Source organism: Herpailurus yagouaroundi, unplaced genomic scaffold (genome assembly GCF_014898765.1).
Source record: "Herpailurus yagouaroundi ecotype Mexico unplaced genomic scaffold, PumYag 100, whole genome shotgun sequence".
Taxonomy (NCBI): domain Eukaryota; kingdom Metazoa; phylum Chordata; class Mammalia; order Carnivora; family Felidae; genus Herpailurus; species Herpailurus yagouaroundi.
In genome coordinates, this window is record NW_024412391.1 from 14,284,401 (window position 1) to 14,304,693 (window position 20,293).

At 47.1% G+C, this 20,293-nt stretch overlaps 1 protein-coding gene across 1 annotated transcript in view; it reads left to right on the forward strand.

The window, feature by feature from the left end:
* PLXNA4 (plexin A4) overlaps positions 1–20,293 on the forward strand; it is a 440,680-nt gene that overhangs the window by 53,771 nt on the left and 366,616 nt on the right. Inside the window, exon 2 of the mRNA XM_040471931.1 lies at positions 17,933–19,198. Within this exon, the coding sequence (XP_040327865.1) occupies positions 18,014–19,198 (1,185 nt within the window). The 5' untranslated portion in view covers positions 17,933–18,013. The remainder of the gene's footprint in view (positions 1–17,932; positions 19,199–20,293) is intronic.

The following is a 20,293-nucleotide window of genomic DNA, read 5'->3' on the forward strand; positions in this document are numbered from 1 at the left end:
ATTTCATGTAATCACAGAGAAAATTATGGCCGGCCTCTCTCAGCTGTACTAAGAGGAACCAGGGGGAGAGGGTTGTAACAGGTGTGCAGTGTTCTGCCAGGAGGTTAAAGGGAGGAGTGCAATGTACCCATGGGGCTCTGGTGATGGTGAACACAGTATGTTTGACAGTGGACCTTCAACAGAAAAGGGAAATCAGGGGACAGGGTCTCAATCACTTGTTCTAGCTGCTTCTCCTAACCTAGAGATTTTCTTAGCAGACCTACATCTTGAAAGCATTTTTTCCTTTTTCACTAAGTGAAGCAAATTAACTTAAATTTCTCAATCTACTTGACAGAAGTTTTATAAAGACTAAGTGAGAAAATAGATGTAAAAGTGTTTTCAGGCAGAGAAGCCAGCATACCAGCATTTCTCAAAGTATGTACCATGGAACAGTGTTCCTAGGGATAGTAATAGGGGTTAAGCAATAAAGGATTCCTTAGTCAAACACATTTGAGAAATCCTGGTTAACAATCCTACAACAGGTACCTTTATCAAAGGACTTCTTGGGATATTTATGTATGTATGTATGTACGTATTTATTTATTTATTTATAATTTTTGTTTGTTTTTGAGACAGCAAGCATGGGGGAGGACCAGAGAGAGATATTTGAAATCCAGAAAAGTATTTTTTGAAGGGGGAATCCTTTTTTTTTTTTTTTAAGTTAAAAACTGTCTTACCACACATGCTAGAGTGTGGGTGAAACTTGAAGACATTTTACTAAGTGAACTAAGCCAGACACACAAAGACAAGTACTGTATGACTCTACTTAGATGAGGTCCCTAAAGTAGTCCAATTCATAGAGACAGAAAGCAGAAGGGTGGTTTTCAGGGGCTGCAGGGAAGGAGGTTTGGGAAGTTTGCAATTGATGGGGACAGGGTTTCAGCTGGGGAAGATGAAAAGTTCTGGAGATGGATGGTGGGGATGGTTGCACAATAATGTGAATGTAATTAATGCCACTGAAGTATACACTTAAAATGGTTAAAATAGTAAATTTTATGTAGCCTACATATTACCGAATTTTTTTTTAAAGTTGATTTTACAAAAAATCTTGTCCTCAGTCTGAGTTCTTTTTTTATTTTTTGTTTTTTAATTTATTTTTTTAAATTTACATCCAAGTTAGTTAACATATAGTGTAATAGTAATTTCAGGAATAGAATTTAGTGATTCATCACTTATGTATAACACCCAGTGCTCATCCCAACAGGTGTCCTCCTTAATGCCCCTGCCCCTTACCCATTTAGCCTATACCCCCACACAAAACCCCTCCAGCAATCCTTAGTTTATTCTCTGTATTTAAGAGTCTCTTATGGTTTGTCTCCCTCCCTGTTTTTATATTATTTTTTTCTTCCCTTCCTTTATGTTCATCTGTTTTGTGTCTTGAATTCCACATATGAGTGAAGTCAGATGATACTTGTCTTTCTCTTATTTCGCTTACATTAATACGCTCTAGTATTGATGCAACATCCATGTTGTTGCAAATGGCAAAATTTCATTCTTTTGGATCACTGAGTAATACATTGTTTATATATACCACATCTTCTTTATCCATTCATCAGTCGATGGACATTTGGGCTCTTTCCATGCTGTGACTATTGTTGATAGCGCTGCTATAAACATCCGGGTGCATGTGCCGCTTCAAAACAGCACACCTGTGTCCTTTGGATAAATACCTAGTAGCACGATTGCTGGGTCATAGGGTAGTTCTATTTATTTTTTGAGGAATCTCCATACTGTTTTCCAGAGTGGCTTCACCAGTTTGCATTCCCACCCGCAATGCAAAAAGATTCCTCTTTCTCTGCATCCTCGCCAACATCTGTTGTTGCTTGAGTTGTTAATTTTAGCCATTCTCACAGGTATGAGGTGGTATCTCATTGTAGTTTTAATTTGTATTTCCCCAATGATGAGTGATGTTGAGCGTTCTTTCATGTGTCTGTTAGCCATCTGGATGTCTTTTCTTAGAAAAGTGTCTGTTCATATCTTTTGCCCATTTCTTCACTGGATTTTTTTTTTGGGGGGGTGTTGAGTTTGCTAAATTCTTGATAGATTTTGGATACTAACCCTTTATCTGATATGTCATTTGCAAATATATCCTCCCATTCCACTGGTTGCCTTTTAGTTTTGTTGATTGTTTCCTTTGCTATGAAGAAGCTTTTTATCTTGTTGAGATCCCAATAGTTCATTTTTGCTTTTGTTTCCCTTGCCTCTGGAGACAAGTCAAGTAAGAAGTTGCTGCAGCTGAGGTCAAAGAGGTTGTTGCCTGTTTTCTTCTCTGTTGTCTGTTTTCTTCTTTCTGTCTTATGTTTAGGTCTTTCATCCATGTTGAATTTATTTTTATTTATTATTTTTGTTTTATTTTGTAAGAAAGTGGTCCAGATTCATTCTTCTGCATATCCCTGTCCAATTTTGCCAACACCATTTGCTAAAGAGACTGTAGAATCTATAGATCTGTAATCTGTAGAATCTTCAGAATTTTCCATTGGATATTCTTTCCTGCTTTGTCAAAGATTAGTTGTCCATACATTTGTGGGTCCATTTCTGGGTTCTCTGTTCTGTTCCATTGATCTATATGTATGTTTTTGTGCCAGTACCATACTGTCTTGATTACAGCTTTGTAATACAGCTTGAAGTCTGGAATTGTGATGCCTCTGGCTTTGGTTTTCTTTTTCAGGATTGCTTTGACTATTTAGGGTCTTTTCTGGTTCCATACAAATTTTAGGATTGTTTTTTCTAGCTCTGTGAAGAATGCCAGTCTGAGTTCTTTTGATTCAGACTCTGGCCTTTAGACCTTCGCTCGTTTGCGTAACTGAGTGCCCAGGATGCTCTTTATAACTTGAGTGAAGAGAGAGCTCTTTGCTAAGAAATATGTGACTGATGCCAATTATCCGTTGCGAGTTTTACTCTTTTCATATTATTAATTTTCATTGGAAATTTATGAAGTTTACAAATTAGCTTGTACTTCATAAACATTTGTAAGTTTCCTTCAGTAAAAGAGAAAGTTTGATGTGACAGTTCTATCACAAAAAGTAACTGTAAAATGCCAGCCCCTTAAGTGAAATATGTTTTATTTTTTATTGGCACCAACTTCTTCCAGTTGAGGTCATTGATACACCATCTGCATCACCAGGGAACTGTCAGAGCAGAGGGTCCTGATGACTAAGGGCCTTTCTGTAGGTCTAGGTTCAGGTCTTAGCCTCATTTTATATTTCATTATGAAGAATCAGTTTCTCATCTAGGAAATAAGGATACCATTACCATCTTTTTGGGAGTGTTTAATTAAGGTGCCTTGTGCAGACCACACAGCTGGGTTCTGTGTCAACCACTCCTCTCCATGATTCCCTTTCACATCAACCTGGGCAGGACTGGATCTGCAGATGATCTTGCCCTTGATGTCCCAAACAGAACTCTTGATTTCTTTGCTCCCCTGCAAAGTTTTCCCATAACAGTAACATGGCACTACTACCCACCCAGTTCAGTTGCTCAAGCCCAAATCAAGGAGGTGTTATGCATTTCCCTTCCTCCCTCCCCTCTCATTTCTATACTCACCAGCAATGCTGTTGGAGCAGGTTCTCTGTTTTCAACACTGGCACCTGAGCCTGGCCACTATCACCCCTCAGTGAACTACAGGTCTTCTGTTCCACCCACAAACCATTCTCCATCTAGCAGCCAGACTGAGTTTGTCAATGATAAACCTGACCTTGCTTAAAACCTTTTCATGTGAAATTCACATTTCTTCCCATAGCTTTTATTTTTTTAATGTTTATTTATTTTGAGAGAGAGATTGCATGCAAGCAGGGGAGGGACAGCGAGAGAGGAGGAGAGAGAATCCCAAGCAGGCTTCGCATTGTCAGCACAGAGCTCAACATGGGGCTGAAACTCACAAACCAGGAGATCATGACCGGAGCTGAAACCAAGAGTCAGTCACTTAACCAACTGAGTCACCCAGGTGCCCCTCCCAGAGTTTTAGATGTCCTCTGCCATTTACCCCCTGCCTTCCTCTCTGACCCCATTACTCACACTTCTCTGCTCATCAGTGCCTTCCAGACCCTCAGTCTTCTGCCTTTTTCTTGCTAAGCCTGCCCCTCCTCAGAATTTTTCCCTTCACTTTCCTTTGGCCTAGAATGCCCCTTCCCCAAATCTTGGCATAGCTGACTCCTCTTTGTTATTTATTTAGCTCCTTTGTAAGCATCACCTCAGAGAGACCTCCACTGGTCACTCCAGGTGGGGACTCTGCCCCCTACCCCACAGCTACTCTGTATCAAATGGCCATGCCTTCTATTTTTTAAAGTCTTAACACTATCTGAAAATAATTATGTTTTCTTATTCATTGTCTGTATTCTCCCTGTTAAGTGTAAGCTCTGACATCAAAGACTTTTGTCTTACTCATTGTGTACTCTTAGTACCTGGGTTCCTGGTAGGAGCCAAGTAAGTGTTGTTGAACAAATGCATAAATGGACTTGGGTCATCTTCCCTGCTTGGCCATTTCATATCATCCTTTGGCCACCCAGGCCCTGTCCACTTGTGTCATTTCCCTGGGATGAAGGAAAGGGGTCTCGTCTCTCCTTCACATGCAAGATATCGAGGCCTATCAAGACGATGACACTCTAAAACAGTTCAGTTTTTATATTCCAATAGGCTAGAAGGACTTCCTTCCCTCCCATTTAACAACCACACATGGGTCAGAGGCCTCCTAGACTCACCTGCCCTCCTACTTTTGATATAGAAATGTCAGTGATGACCTCTGATGGGTGACTTTGTGGTTTACAGAGAAGTATTGGATCTGTCAGAAGACTTGAGTTGTAGACATAGGAAGAGCATGGCTTTGGGCAAATTAATGATATTCTCTGAGTCTCTGTGTCCCCATCTGGACATTAACAATCATTGGATAGGGATGGATATGTATTTTTGGAGTCATGAGTGTTTATTTCATATGAAGGAGCTTATGGAAGGCAAGGTTTACACACAAATGAGAGGTAGTGGGGGTGGAATCTCAGGCCATGTAAGAGGAGGAGGTGGGTGGAGCTGGCAGGCATTTTCCTCTCTGTGGAGCACTTCATGTTTCCGTCCACTGGGCAATGTGCAGAACAGACTCATAAAAGCTATGAGTCTACTTAAAGGCCTCCTGGGTTTTGCAGTGGATTCAACCCTGTATCACACCTTGGATCCATCTCCTGGCCTCTTGTGCTACCAGTGATACAGCTTCTGAGCAAGTCCTGAAAGTGGGTGTCAGCAGTATCCAACATGAATCTTCCTCTGCCTGGCCTTGCCGTGGGCCCTCCACCAATATGCCTCACCTGTATTCTTTCACCTGGAGGAGAAGGGCACAACTAATTCACAGGGGTGCTCTGGGAGGGAACCAGTCCTGTCAGGGGTGAGGGCAAGAGAGCCTGGCATTGATGTTGGGGCAGAGGTTGACTTGTTGAGGACCATGTTCTGTTGCTACTTTATGGTGATGGACACCTTGGAGAATGACATCTGAGGGTCTTCACCATTCTGTGACTTGCTTGTGAAACGGTGGTGGGATGGGGGTAAAGATTTCCTACTCCTTGCCTCATATGTTTCTGGTATAAATACAGAAGTAGGGTGAGGTCTCAGCAGAGTGGGGCAGGCAGGGGAGAAGGAGTTGGGAGATGGGAATGTGTTCATTACTTTAGAATTGTTGCCAGAAAGCACACATGTCTCCTTAGTCATTTGATTCATAGGTGTGTTCCCAGCAGGTAGGAGGAACAGTATGACTTGGTGGCACAAATCCCCACTGTTGGGGACCCAATACCGTAAAGCACACAGGAATAAGCAGTAGGTGAGCCAAGAACAAGCATCTTAATAGGAATAGCATACTATACTAACATTACTTGATCAATACTAAATACTTCAAAAATTCAGTGTTGTCATGGTGATGAGAATTATTTCCAAACTTAAAGATATAAGACCTATTCTGCTACCTCCTTGCTTACTTCCAGGTAGCGGTGTCTGGCCCCAGAGCTTTGTTGCAATCATTCTGAACACTTTTTTTTTTTTTAAGGAGCGAATATAGCTCTGTTCAGCTTCCGGCTGCAAGGGAGATTTCTGCCAAGATTTGCGGCACGCAGCTGAAATATGTTTTGTATTTTATGAGCTTTGGCTCATCGTGGAATTAAATAGCACTAATTACATGAATATAGACCAGTAAGGGAGACAACTGTTCACTTCCTGATTTTTCCTGGAATTGAAAAAGAAAGGGAGGAGGTAGAAGGACAATGATGGGACTGGGAAGAGAACCCTCCTACTAGACATTAGATGACAACAGAAGTGCTGTCATTTGGCCCACATGTGCCCCAAATAGGCTGCTCCTTCACAGTGCCACTCTTTGGTGGAAATACTGGCTTCCTTATATGAAGATTGTGTGGGCGGGAAGGGCGGTGGCCCTGATGCGGGCAGCAGTCACAGGGCCTGGGGTCGGTGGGGGGACATTTGGGGAGCCAGGTGCTAACTGGGGGAAATGCTGAGGCCCAAGGATCTGAGAGCAATGGGCTCCCAGCTGGGATCCCCCAGCACCCTGTATTTAGCATCCTTTCCAAACCTCTTAACTTTTTTCAGCTAGAAAAGTCGAGTTAGAGAGTTCACACTTGTCTAAGGAAGGGAGTTTTCATTCCTTGTTAACACTTATTTTCTTACTAGTGAAAGGGAAGGAAATGGGCAAAATCACTCTGTCACGGATGTAAGTTAAACCCTTGGGTTGGGGTTGGGGGGGTGCTTCAGAGTCTAGAGGACTCCTGCTGACTTTTCACTCAACTGTTGTGGGTGGGGATCCCCAGAGGCCAGAGGAAGTAAAGGCCCTTCCCTGAAGGGCTAGTTTGCTCACTTGGACCTGGCTCTGTGAGATGGGCCAGGACCTGAGCTGACAAAGTACGCCCCGCTCCAGCCTTCCTTATTACAAGAGAGAAAATGGCTCAAGGCGGGTGATTTAGGGCCACTGGACAGATGAGTGCTCCGCGCTCTTGAAGGGCAGGCAGTGCAATCTGACCGTGGCAGGCTCTCCCAAGGCGCTCCACAATTTAGATTTAGGCCGCTAGAAAGCCAGTTTAAGCAAAGATGCAAAGAGCCTCAAGAGAGAAACTTCAATGCCAGCCTTTTGTTTTCCAGTCAACACCCTCCCACCCCGTACCCTGGGTGTTGTAATCGGCACCATTATGTGGTTCTGTGGCACGTGCCATCTGTGGAATCTTCCCAACACAAGTGATGGCCTGTATCCCAGGAGGCCTAAATGCCTTACTCGCACTTCAAAATTTAGCCCAAGAAGGAACTTAGTGATCTCTCTTGCCTTATCACCCTATTTCCCGAAACACTATTTTACAGATGGAGAAACTAAGGCATTAAGAAAGAAGGACAGCCACTGAGCAGGACTGTGACCAGTTGGGATTACCATTCCTGACTTCTGTAGCATCCTCGCCATGGTGACTCAGAGAAAGGAGGCTTTTGTGGGTGACTTTGGGTGACACATTAACCATGACCCACTGTGGGCTAAGAAGATCCTGCTTCTTCCCTTGACCATGAGAGGAGAGGAGGGCATGGAAAGGAGGAGCTCATTGGGGTGAAGCCATGTGATACGGTTTTGCTTGCTGCTGCCACACTGGGAGTCCAGGCAGAGGGGATGTCAGGGCTGAGGGAAATGTGGCTGGAAGAGCTGTAGTGAGCCTTGTCTCCAGATGAAAATCAGTCAGCTAAGCAAGCCTTCAATGTGCTTCCCCCCAGGCCACATGTATGTGAATGGCTGCATGGAGCATTGACTGTCCCCAGCCTGTGATGGACCCCCAGCCCCATCTCTGTGATCTGAATGTCCACCCAGATCTTGGAACGGCAAAAGTGACAGCAAATGCCCTTTTGCTATAGCTTTCGGGTGTCATGAGCACCTTTGCATGATGTCCCTCCATTTCTATACATCCAGAGGGAATAGGCATCCTCAGAATACTGGGAGCCAGCCCCCTGGGTAGGGCATTCCTCATGGGCTGGGCCCAGGGTTAGGGTGGGAGAGAGTGACCACATTGATGCCAAGTCCAGCTGGGGCATCTGACCCTGAATTCCTGGCCAGCCTGTTTCTTTAAATGAGACACTGGAAAGTTTATGATTCTGTCCTCCCAGCCCAGACTGCTATTGAGAATGTTGTGTTTTTAAAGCCTCACAGCCAGACTTGGAGTAAAGAGAGTCATTGCTTAGCGACTCCCCCACCCGGAGCACAGTGCCTGGAATATAAAAGGCTGCTGCGATGTAATAATAAGAGTTCCATCTTGAGCTGCCTGGGCTCGCTGAAGCTCCCACTCAGCTCTGCTGGGAACGGCAGACTTGGCCAGAGAAAGGTGGTTTTGTCCCTGGGGGGCTCCCTCAAGGCCAAGGACAAGGAGGCCTGGGGGAGGGGAAACCATAGATGGGGACCTCAGGGGTCCAGAGACGACCTAATCTCTGAATGGGGGCGGCTCACAGACTCACCCTCCTGCAGAGGCTTCTTCCAGGCTGGTTCCAAAGGCTCTGTCCATGGTAATCACATTTCGCCAGCCCCCTTCAATAAACTGGGAAGTAAGGATTAAGAGAGCCCTGAGCAGCTTGAGCTTGGTGCTGAATTTCCTGGGGACCCGGGCTGGTTGCCTGGAGGCACAGGGACTCTAGGTCTGTGCCTGGCTCCCCATTCCTCTCTCTTCCCCGCCCCTGATGGGGCCTCCAGCCCTTCCCCCAACCACCAATGTCACATTTCTCCTTGTTCAAAAGAACAGAAGCAGAGCAGAGGGAAAACAGACTGGAGGGATTGACTCCTGGGCTCCTGACCTGCCCTAGCTATTGTTGCATTCTGGTTTTTGCTGGGTTATGGCCACGCTGAACTTTCAGAGTCCTGCATGCACATATGACTGTCCGATGACAGTGCTGTGACCTTCTCTTGGAACGACAGTTGCTTTGACTTGATTTTTCCCCCTAGCGGTAGTAATGGATTGCACTGCAATATTCACACCCTCAGGCACTTTTCCATTTATGAATGTGGCACTCATTTCTGAGATGGCGATGGGGAGGGGGGCAATGAACACATGCTGCACGCACATCACAGGCTTTGGGGACAGCCATTGCATGACTAGACTACAGATGTCACATGTAAATGATTCTTGAGAAAAATAAAATAACAATTCATGGCTCCCACTTAGAGAAACTAAGAGTTTAATGTGAGAAAAGCAGACACACACAAAAATACTTAACTGAGGATGTTCTTCTGAGCACATAGATTATAAACTAGAGTAGGAATCTAATAAAGGCATTTGTCCATTTTGCTAATTTGGATCAATGGATGTCTAGTGTTTCTTGAATTAAATAGAAAGGAGACCTGTGCTGTGTCCCCAGCCCTCTCCCTGCCCTCAGCTGCACACACATAATGTCTCCCTAGTTCCCAAACTTTGGGAGGGCCACTGAGGAACATGAAGATTTTTCTTCCTTGTAGGCATTGGCATGGTCATCTTGTACCCATCTAGGCACAGATACTTGAAATCTGGCTTTAGGAACAAGGAGGGGGCTGCTGGCATTTAAAGGGGTCCCCCCCCGCCTGCCAGGGGCAGCCTTATGTGCTACAAGAATCAGAGCCCCTACAGCACCCAGGCTGGGGTTTGAATCATGGCTCTGATATGCTGGCTCTTTCTGCCTGTGTTAGTCAGGGTTGTGCCTACAGCTGTCACACAGAAATCTACCATTTCAGAGCCTTGTTCCAGTAAAGGTTTCTTTCCTGCCTTGGTGGATGGGTCCTTCCACCTCTAGGCTCCATAATCCTGTAGAGCCTCAGAATCCTCTTTTTCCAACTGGTGAAAGGCTCTGTAGGGAAGACATATCTATTTCTTAACTGCTTTGGTGCAGAGGTGGAACCGTGACAATTCTTCACTATTCACAGGGTCACACCTGGATACTGTGTGAAAATGTAGAGGCTGGGAGAGGTGGCTGGTGGCCCCCTCTTACCAACAACTTCACACAGTCAGCCGCATGGGTGGAGAAGCACACATTTTTGGTGGATCATTAGCTTTCTGTCCTCCAGCCTTGTCTCGACAAGAGATGAATTACATAAAGTGGGGCACTGTAGAGGAGGCTAAGGGAAATGAGTTTCCTGGTTCCTAGCAGGGGCTGGTCAATGGAGCTCTGCAGCACTTACTAGTGACTGGAGATGACCTCAAAGGGGGACAGATAGAGGGTCCTGTAGGAGACCCTCAGCCACCTGAGGACAGGGGTACTGTCTTCTGCTTTGGAGTGTCTGTACCCCTTGCAGCCAGCTCAGAACGCCTCGCATGGTACATGCTCAATCAACATTCGTTGGCTGAATGAAAGAATGGGTGCTGATTCTAGCAACTATGTCTCCTGCCTCGTCTAAGTTTTCCTCGATGCAAGTTTGTCTTAAGGCCCAGCTCCTTCTCCTCAACAGGGTCTGTGCTAATTTTCTCAGCTGAATAAGTGGTGGTTCTCAAAGTCTAGTTCGTGGACACAGGGCAACTTGTTATGATATTCCAGCTGGTGGACTGAGAGTTCTCGTTGTAAATCATGTACAAAAGATGTAGTTTTCCTGATGCATTTGAAGTCATGCTTTAAGCAGATAAAACTGAGTATTATAAGTGGTTCTAAGCCCTAGATTAGAGCAAGGGAAACCCAACATTTTGCGTTTGGTCACTGTTTGAGCTAAGTGGCCCAGCACCAAGATTCATTTTGAACTTCAGCTGTAGGTGATCCCAGCTGCCACTTCATACATACTGCTGTGGAGTAGTCATTCATTCATTCATTCATTCACTCAGCATTCATTTATTTATCCATTCATTCATGTGTTCTCAAACATGGATTACATACCTACCATGTATTAGGCTCTAGTCTTGGACCTGGAGAGGATAATGGTGAAAAATACATAATTTCTGACTTCTAGGAGCTCATATTTTTGGAGAGGGGACAACATATATGGGCAAATACAACATAATTTGTAAAGTGTGAGCCTCTGGTGGGAACTGATTCCTGTTTTAACATATCACAGGGGCATCCTATGCATTGCCAGGGTCAGAGCTGGCTTCTTTGAAGATGAGATCCTAGGTGAGGGGGGTATGAAGAAGACACAGAGGCATGGCCAGGTGGAGAACACCCCAAGAGACCTGCCAGCACAGCCCTCTAAGCAAACACCCAGCAGAGAGAGGAGCATTGTGTTTGAATACGAAAGTCAGCACACACATACATGCACACAAACCTTCCCACACCCAAATCTTACCTGAGATAAAGCCCCACTATTTGCAAAACTCTAGATTATCTCTGTGGCCAGTGGGACATGGAGATATCTTTGGCATGCTTTCCTTTTCCTGTGAAAGAATAGTCTATTAGAGAGGATGTGGTAAGAGACACTGTCGTCTTTTGGCTAGAAGGCTGGATTTTTCTGTATATGGGTTAGGATTCTTTCATTAACAAATTCCAGAACCCACACTGGCTTGTGCAAAAGGGAAATTTTGGCTCATGCAACTGGAAAGTGTAAGCATAGAGCTGGCTTCAGCATGCTTGATCTAGACATCTGTGTGATGTCACCAGGCCCCGAGATCCAGTAGTTTCCAGTGGCTCAGCTCTGCTCTTCTCCGTGCTTTGGCTTCATTCTCTTCAGGCTCCCCTTCCCATCTTTCACCCCCATGGTTATAAGATGGTGCCTGGAGTTCTCAGGCTCACACCTCTCCAAGGTCACATCCATGGAGACCTAGAACTTTTCCCTCAGGCCGTGATCTCTCAGAGATTCTCCAACGGTTTTTTTTTTTTTTTAATTTACTTATTTTTGGGACAGAGAGAGAGCATGAACAGGGGAGGGGCAGAGAGAGAGGGAGACACAGAATCGGAAACAGGCTCCAGGCTCCGAGCCATCAGCCCAGAGCCTGACGCGGGGCTCAAACTCACGGACCGCGAGATCGTGACCTGGCTGAAGTCGGACGCTTAACCGACTGCGCCACCCAGGCGCCCCTCTCAGAGATTCTGATCAGACCAGGTAGCCATGCCTGAACCAATCACTGAGACTCCCTGCCCTGCCCTGCCCCCTGCCAGCAGCTCTGTGCTGATTGGCTTGGGCCCAAGTCATGTGTTCCCCCTTGAACCAGGGGTGGTGACCACTCCCCCAGAAGCTTTTGGGCTGAAAGAGGGTGAAGAGGTGGGTCCCTAAGGGGTAAGTGAATAGGAGCAAAATAACAGATGTCCACTATCTCTAACGGTGTCTTTCAAAACTCTTTTTGATCATGACTGCATTAGTCAGGTTCTTCCAAGAAACAGAATCTGTGTGTGCGTGCATGTGTGTGTGTGTGTGTGTGTGTGTGTGTGTGTGGAGAGAGAGAGAGAGAGAGATTTTAAGGAATCCTACAATTATAGAGTCTCCAAGTCTAAAATCTACAGGGGTGGACCTGCAAACTGGAGACACAGAGGAGAGCCACATAAGCCCACAGACTAGAGACTCAGCAGAAAGCCAAACGCTATCTGCTGGCAAAATTCCCTCTTGCTCAGAGAGGCCAGTCTTCAACTAAATAGATGCCCACTTTATAGGGGGGAGTGTGTATCACCCCAAGTCCCCTGACTTAAATACTAATTTCATCAACAGGGACGCCTGGGTGGCTCAGTCGGTTAGGCGTCTGGCTTCAGCTCAGGTCATGATCTCACAGTTCGTGAGTTTCAAGCCTGGAGTTGGGCTCTGTGATGACAGCTGGAGCCTGGAGTCTGCTTTGGATTCTGTGTCTCCCTCTCTCTGCCCCTCCCCCGTTTGCTCTCTGTCTGTCTCTCAAAAATAAATAAACATTAAAAATTTTTTAAATATTAATTTCATCTGAAAACATCCTCACAGAGACATCCAGAATAATGTTTTCCTGTGTACCTGGGTACCGTAGCCCAGCCAAGTTGACCTATAAAATTAACCATCTCAGTGACTAACAGGAAGAAATACATTCACACCACATTCAATGCATACGTATGTTGTAGAGATGGTCTTTTGAAACATCATCCTAGAATATGTCTTCAGAATGTTCTGTTATCCCATTGCAAAGGTCCTGTGGACAACTGAAGAGCTTTCCAAACCCCAGCATGACTTTGTGTTGCCTCAGCCCAGACCTGACTTGTATCTGCTCATGCCTCAGTTTCCTTATTTATAAAGGAGGCAGACTTATAAATACTTCTTCTACCTAACAGTGAACAATAAATCCAGAACAAGGTAATGTATATGAAAACATTTTGTAAACTCTAAAGTAATTTCGTGAAGTAATTGCTATTTTAAACTAGTCTGTAATAACTTTCCTCTCTTCTACTCAGGAATCTGAGAGGAGGGTGCTATTTCATGAAAATTAGTTTGAGCTCTTCAACACTTGCCACATAAAACAAAGACAGCCCCAATTTCTTTAATCAAAATGATGATCAGCTTCTAAAAATGAGTCCCATCTCCCCTGAGATCATTCAGAATTAAAATCTGATTTCAAAGAAGGGAAATGTGCAGTGTGTTTGGGTTTGATCCAGAGCCTTTTTGTTCCCCAGCTTTCTACTCATTACCCATTCTGCTGGTTCAGTGAGGTCTTTGGGGTGATCTTGGGGTGACCCAGTCACATCACTTGCCTTTAAGAATCAGAGTTGGGATGAATGCTCCCTCCAATACTTTGAAAAGCAGCTAATTGATGACCGAGAGAGAAATGATGTGGGTAGGACGTGCCACTGGGGGCAGGGGTTCCTAGGTTGGGTCACCACTTATCAGGACAGATGTCCTGGAATGGAGCCACCCTGGAGACAGAGCAGCCTCAGGCAGTCCTAGGGAGCAGGGGACTGGCAGCTCTGCCCACTTGTGGGTCTGGAGCTTGGGGGGTGCCCTGTGTTTGGGTCACCCCTGCAGTGGTGGTGCCCAGCAGGGTCTCCGGTGAGGCAAGCCAGAGCCCGCACCCTTGCTTGTTCCTTCTCTCTTCCACTTCCCTGTTACTTGTTTTCTAATCAGTCCTTTCGTGGTGTGTAAAAAGGGAGGCTGGTTATTCCCATCATATGTTATTGTTTTCTGTGGGTTCCCCTCTCTCCAGGCACAGTAATTTCACTATCCCTAGATGAGGGTGATAAGTGTTTGAGATGCATAACTGTGTCCCATTTCAGTGTCTAATAGAAGATGGAGAGAGAGCCCTGGCACCTTTCTGCTCAGTAAATTCATAATTACAGGCTTCCTTGCCTCGCTTCTCGCAAACTAGAGAACTGTTGATTGGCGTGTGGGCCCATGAGTGTGTACAGTAAGGCAGGGGGTGTGGCAGGCACACTTCCCTGGTTCCTGGCAGGTTCCAATATGGGAACTGCTGAAAGTTCCCTCCAGAGAGTTGGTGGCTGAGTCCTGACTGGCACCTGCCTGTCTGGAGTGAGGATTACCAGCCTTGCTGGAATTTCATTGTTGCCAGTAATGTTCTGAGAGCTGTGTTATCTGGGCATATGGTACCCAAGACAAAGGCCAGGGAGCAGGTGCTGAGGTGGGTTCAGACAAAGCTGGAAGACAGGCTGCAGGTGGTAGAAAGAGCACTGGGCTGGGAGTCTGGAGACCTGAGCTCAATGCCATCCCCACCTTCAACTCACTACGTGACCTTCTACAAATCACCTCACCTCTCTGGATCGCAGCTTCCTTGTCTTTAAAATCGGGGATCGGAAATCATTAAACTGGATTATCTCTTTCAGATGAAAAGCTTCTAGATTCTTCTCTGATGTTTGGATTTGCACAGGCAGTTCAAGATGAACCATCCTGAGTCCTCATCACTCTAACTGAGATGGTGCCATCACATACTATCTCGTTATCATAATCCTAACCCTTTTCATCTCATTTCGTCTTGTCGACAAGAAGAACAACTATCATTTAATAAGTAAAATACCGTGTGCCAGGCCAAAGGCCCTGTGCCAGGCACTTTCTGTCATTATCACTTTTTAGAGGTGAATAGTGGTGCCCGCCTGATGGATGTTATCTGCCAGGTTATGCCCTGTGGGTCCCAGGGGCTAGGCTTCCTCCTACAGAGCAGGTGGGGAGGTGTTCCTGGGTGATGTCCTGGGGCTTTTCTGTCTAGGGACTTACATGGATTAGAAAGGGCTTCCAAGTGTTCTATATTCTGAACTCTGGAATTGTGTGTCTCTAGGAACAGTATGGGTTTTGTAGGGGTGCAAACCTGGGTTTCAGCCCCAACTCTGCCATTTATTAGCCCCATGCTCTTGCAGACCCTAAGTTTCCTCATCTGAAAAGCAGATGGAACAACCCCAAGCAGAGCAGACAGCTGTACTGATTGGGTGAGGTAGTCAGTGTGCAAGCATGTGCATGGGGCCCGGGTGCGGCATATGACCCACACATACTGACATTCCTCCTGGCTTCCAGCCCCTCTCTCTGCCGGTCAGAAAGTAAGTCTTGAGTTTCCGCTGGACGTCGGGCATGAGCCCGGCACTCTGGACTCACCAGTGAACTCGGTGGGCCTCCTTGCCCCCACGGAGCCCACAGCCCTCAACCCCAAAGTCAAGTCCTTCTGCAGAGGCTAAATTGAAGCATGGGCGCCTTCTCTGGGAGCATGTGCTCTCTTCCTTTAAGTTTCTCTCCTCAATGCCACGAAGTTTTATCTCCCCCTCGCAGGGATGTCCTGACAAGGCTTGGGGCTCCTCTTTTAGCCCTGTCTCCTACCTGACCCTGTTCTCCAGACAAACATTCCCTGGTGAATATGCCATTTGATATGTTCAGACTTTTGCTACACTGACCCCTCCCCTTCTCTTCTGGCCCCACGTGTCCTCCCTTAGTTCATGGCCAGGCCCAGATGCCATCCCACAGCCTTGTCCTTGCTCTCTTACCCTAAGGTAGAAGTCAGCGTTCCTCATGGGAGCTGCCGTCACATAACCTTTCACTATCTGAATAAGTTAGATTCTGGTGGCATCTACTGGGACCTGACCCCAGCCTCAGCTGTCCTTGGGTCCTGCAGCATTTTGCAAATTCTGTGTGTGCCCTGAGCAGACATTTCCCACATGGGGGTGTGAATGAAGGTACTGGACTCACAGGACTGTTCTGGGCTGTGGGTGTGCAAACCATTCTCCTCTCTGATGTTCACTCGAGAAGACGTGTGGCTTTGGTTGGGATCTTAGCTGACGACGTCATGTCTTTGCTTTCTTCTTTCTTCTCTTGGTCTTTGTGTAACCTCGCACTCTCCCTGTGGGGTGTTCTCTTGCTTCCTCGTCTACCTCTTCCCACTGCTCCATTATTGAGGATTTGGGTGAGAGAAATTCCACAAAGCTGAGATGCCCCCAAGTAAGATGCAGGCCATTCCTGCCCTGCTTTCTCTCAAACTGGAAGAAATATGAAGCCGTCCTCTTGAATAGAAATGAATAAGACCATTAGGACCAAGAGCTATTTTGTTCCATGGGGAGTTATTTATTTATTTATTGGGCCACTTCTTAAATCATTTGTTCTCTCCTTTTAATGAAAACCTCTCAGAGGAGGCCCCAATATGGGAGGCAGCCAAGATCTGCCTCATTAAAATGACATCAGGGCTCAGAGCCGGGCAGTGTACCCGGAGGACCTGGTTGCTGTCGTGGTGCAAAGGGATCCAGGATGTGGTTTTAAAGTTTTGACCTCATGCGCTATCTGGCAGTGGGGAGGTGCGAAGGAGAAGTGTCTGCTGCATAGGTGTAGACCTAGAAGACTGGGGCTGTGACCAATGGACCCCAATAAAGGGTTGTTTGGACTATTCTGCTGCATATAAACAGTAGCTGGTGCACATCCCCATCTGTTCCAGGCTGGGGTAAACTGAGATGGGTTAGCAGTTAAGAATGAGAATCCACTGGGGGTGCCTGGGTGGCTCAGTCGGTTAAGCGTCTGACTTCAGCTCAGCTCACGATCTCACGATTTTGTGAGTTTGAGCTCCGCGTCAGGCTCTGTGCTGACAGTGCAGAGTCTGCTTGGGATTCCCTCTCTCTCTGCCCCTCCCCTGCTCATGCTGTCTCTGTCTCTCTCAAAATAAATAAACTTAAAAAAAATTAAAAATGAGAACCCACTGTAGACTTGCACACCCAGGTTTGAATCCACTTCTGCTTATAGCTATGCAAGTTGTATAACTTCCCTAAGCTGCAACACGGGGATAAAAGTACTACTTACTTCAAGGGGACTATGAATCAGGGTCCCAGCAGGAGATAGTGCGTGCAAATTCAGTTGTTTGTGCAAAGGTCAATATGGGAGCTCTTCACAAAGGTATGGCTCCCTAAGAGCAGAGCAGTATTTGGGGGTAGGAAGAGTGAGGCCCGTTACCTCCTCTAGGACTAAGTGGGGTCAGGCAGGAGGTGGTTCACAGCACCTGGAGACAGAGAGGCAGTATGGAGAGGCACACCTGGAACCACTGAGACCTGTGGGTGAGCGTGGAGGCCCAGCCCCATCCCCTGTCCCCTCCCCCTCCTGCCAGCCTTCTGCTGATGCTCCCATCTGGCTGTACCTAACCAGGCCTGAAGGCAGGCAGCCCACAGATATAGCATCCATACAGGCTAGCCTCTGAGGCACAGAGAAGGGTGGGAAATGGATCTGGAGGGGAAGGTAGAAGATACCCAACTCTGAAGGGTTTGTAAGATGAAATGAGATAGTCTCTGGAAGGTGCTGGACAGTGACTGCTATGAAGCCAGGCGCTAGATAGCCAATGGCCGTGCTTCATCGTCATCATCAGCGCTATTATCATTATTGTTAGCATTGTTGTTATTGTTGAAGTTGCCCTCCCGGCCCTGCTGTCACCCAGACCTGGGTGACCCACACATGCATGGGGGCCGTGTCCCAGAGCCTCCAGCTTTTCCAGTGCGGTTCTTGGTCTCAGCATGTGCAGAGGGCTTTGAGGGGCCAGCCACACAAGCCCTGTACCATTATTACCCAGTATCACATCCTTCCTTTCCCCCACAGGGAGCCTCCACTCCTGAGTCCTGGCCCTCCGAGGAGGCCCCTGTGCCAAGTGCTACCGTGCCGCGAGGACCCGTTTCTGAAATGAAAGCCATGCCGTGGAATTGGACTTGCCTGCTCTCCCATCTCCTGATGGTGGGGATGGGCTCCTCCACTCTGCTCCCCCGGCAGCCACCCCCAGTGTCCCAGAAGCGGTCTTTTGTTACGTTCCGCGGGGAGCCAGCTGAGGGTTTCAATCACTTGGTGGTGGACGAGAGGACAGGGCACATTTATTTGGGGGCCGTCAACCGGATCTACAAGCTCTCCAGTGACCTGAAGGTCTTGGTGACCCACCAGACAGGGCCGGACGAGGACAACCCCAAGTGTTACCCACCCCGCATCGTCCAGACGTGCAATGAGCCCCTGACCACCACCAACAATGTCAACAAGATGCTCCTGATAGACTACAAGGAGAATAGGCTGATTGCCTGTGGGAGCCTGTATCAAGGCATCTGCAAGCTTCTCAGGCTGGAGGACCTCTTCAAGCTGGGGGAGCCTTTTCACAAAAAGGAACACTACCTGTCTGGAGTCAACGAGAGCGGCTCTGTCTTTGGAGTGATCGTCTCCTACAGCAACCTAGATGACAAGCTCTTCATCGCCACAGCAGTGGATGGGAAGCCAGAGTACTTCCCTACCATCTCCAGCCGGAAGCTGACCAAGAACTCAGAGGCGGACGGCATGTTCGCTTACGTCTTCCACGATGAGTTTGTGGCCTCGATGATTAAGATCCCTTCAGACACCTTCACTGTCATCCCTGACTTTGACATCTACTATGTCTATGGCTTCAGCAGTGGCAATTTTGTCTACTTTTTGACGCTTCAGCCTGAGATGGTGTCTCCACCAGGCTCCACCACAAAGGAGCAGGTCTATACATCCAAGCTTGTGAGGCTTTGCAAAGAGGACACCGCCTTCAACTCCTACGTGGAGGTGCCCATTGGCTGTGAGCGCGGCGGGGTGGAGTACCGCTTGCTGCAGGCCGCCTACCTATCCAAAGCCGGGGCTGTGCTCGCCCGGACCCTCGGAGTCCGTCCGGAGGACGACCTCCTGTTCACTGTCTTCTCCAAGGGCCAGAAACGGAAAATGAAATCCCTGGATGAGTCAGCCCTGTGCATCTTCATCTTGAAGCAGATCAACTATCGCATTAAGGAGCGACTGCAGTCCTGCTACCGGGGCGAGGGCACGCTGGACCTGGCCTGGCTTAAGGTGAAGGACATTCCCTGCAGCAGTGCGGTGAGTCAGGGGAGAGCCTGTGGGCTGGGATGGCGTGGCGTGGCAGGGGGACACTAGCCTGTGGTTTCCATGGGATGTGAATCACCCATCCCATTTTGCCAATGGGACAAACACATCTCTGGGTCTCACTGGACTCAGATCAGCACCAGCTCAAACATGCTATGGCTATGGCGCTGAGCTTATGAGAGCTGGAGCTAGAGCTGCAAGGTAGATTTCCTATTTGATGCTTTTCTCTATTCTGTATTAGCTCATGGCTCTAGGAGGGCATGCTCGAAATAGGTGGGGATTGTGTCATACAGATGTCACATACACCGGGCATTGTTAAGACAAGATTATTGTGTCCTGTGTTATAAGACACATATCCATCTTTCTTACTGACCATGCCAAAAATCACTTTACTGGGAACTTAGAATAAAACCATTACTGGGAGTAATGGAGCCAGTCATTCTATACTTGGGATAGATCTAGGGCTTCAGGAGCATCACGTTTTTGTCCCTTGAGGTTCCTTAGGAAATGGCTAAATGAGAGCAGTGGTATGGTGGGAGTCCAGGGAACACAGAGGTGAAAACAGAGCTTGCTGAGAAAACTGCATTTATGGGGCACCTGGATGGCTCAGTCGATTAAGTCTCTGACTCTTGGTTTTGGCTCAGGCCATGATCTCATGGTTTGTGAGATCGAGCCCCATGTCAGGCTCCATGCTGACAGTGCAGAGCCTGTTTGGGATTCTCTCTCTCTGCCCTTCCCCTGCTCACTCTCTCTCTCAAAATAAATAAACTTTAAAAAAAAAACTGCATGTATTAAGCATCTTCTGTGTGCACTGTTCCGTGGAAGAGATATGGCAAGCAGCCTCGGAACCCTACTGAGTGACAGAAGTGCTGAAGGAAACCAGAGAAAGTGGAGTATGAAGGACTAGTTTAGAAGACCTTTCCAGGGACACATGCAACAGGTGACCCATCCTCCTGCCTCTCCCAACCTAACTCACTCGTGATCCAGCTTGCTATGGCTTGACATCTGTTCATCTTTAAAATGATCCAGTTTTTTCTCATTGTTCCAGTGACTTAGAAGTCTGATTTATGACCATCTTCTATGCCCTGT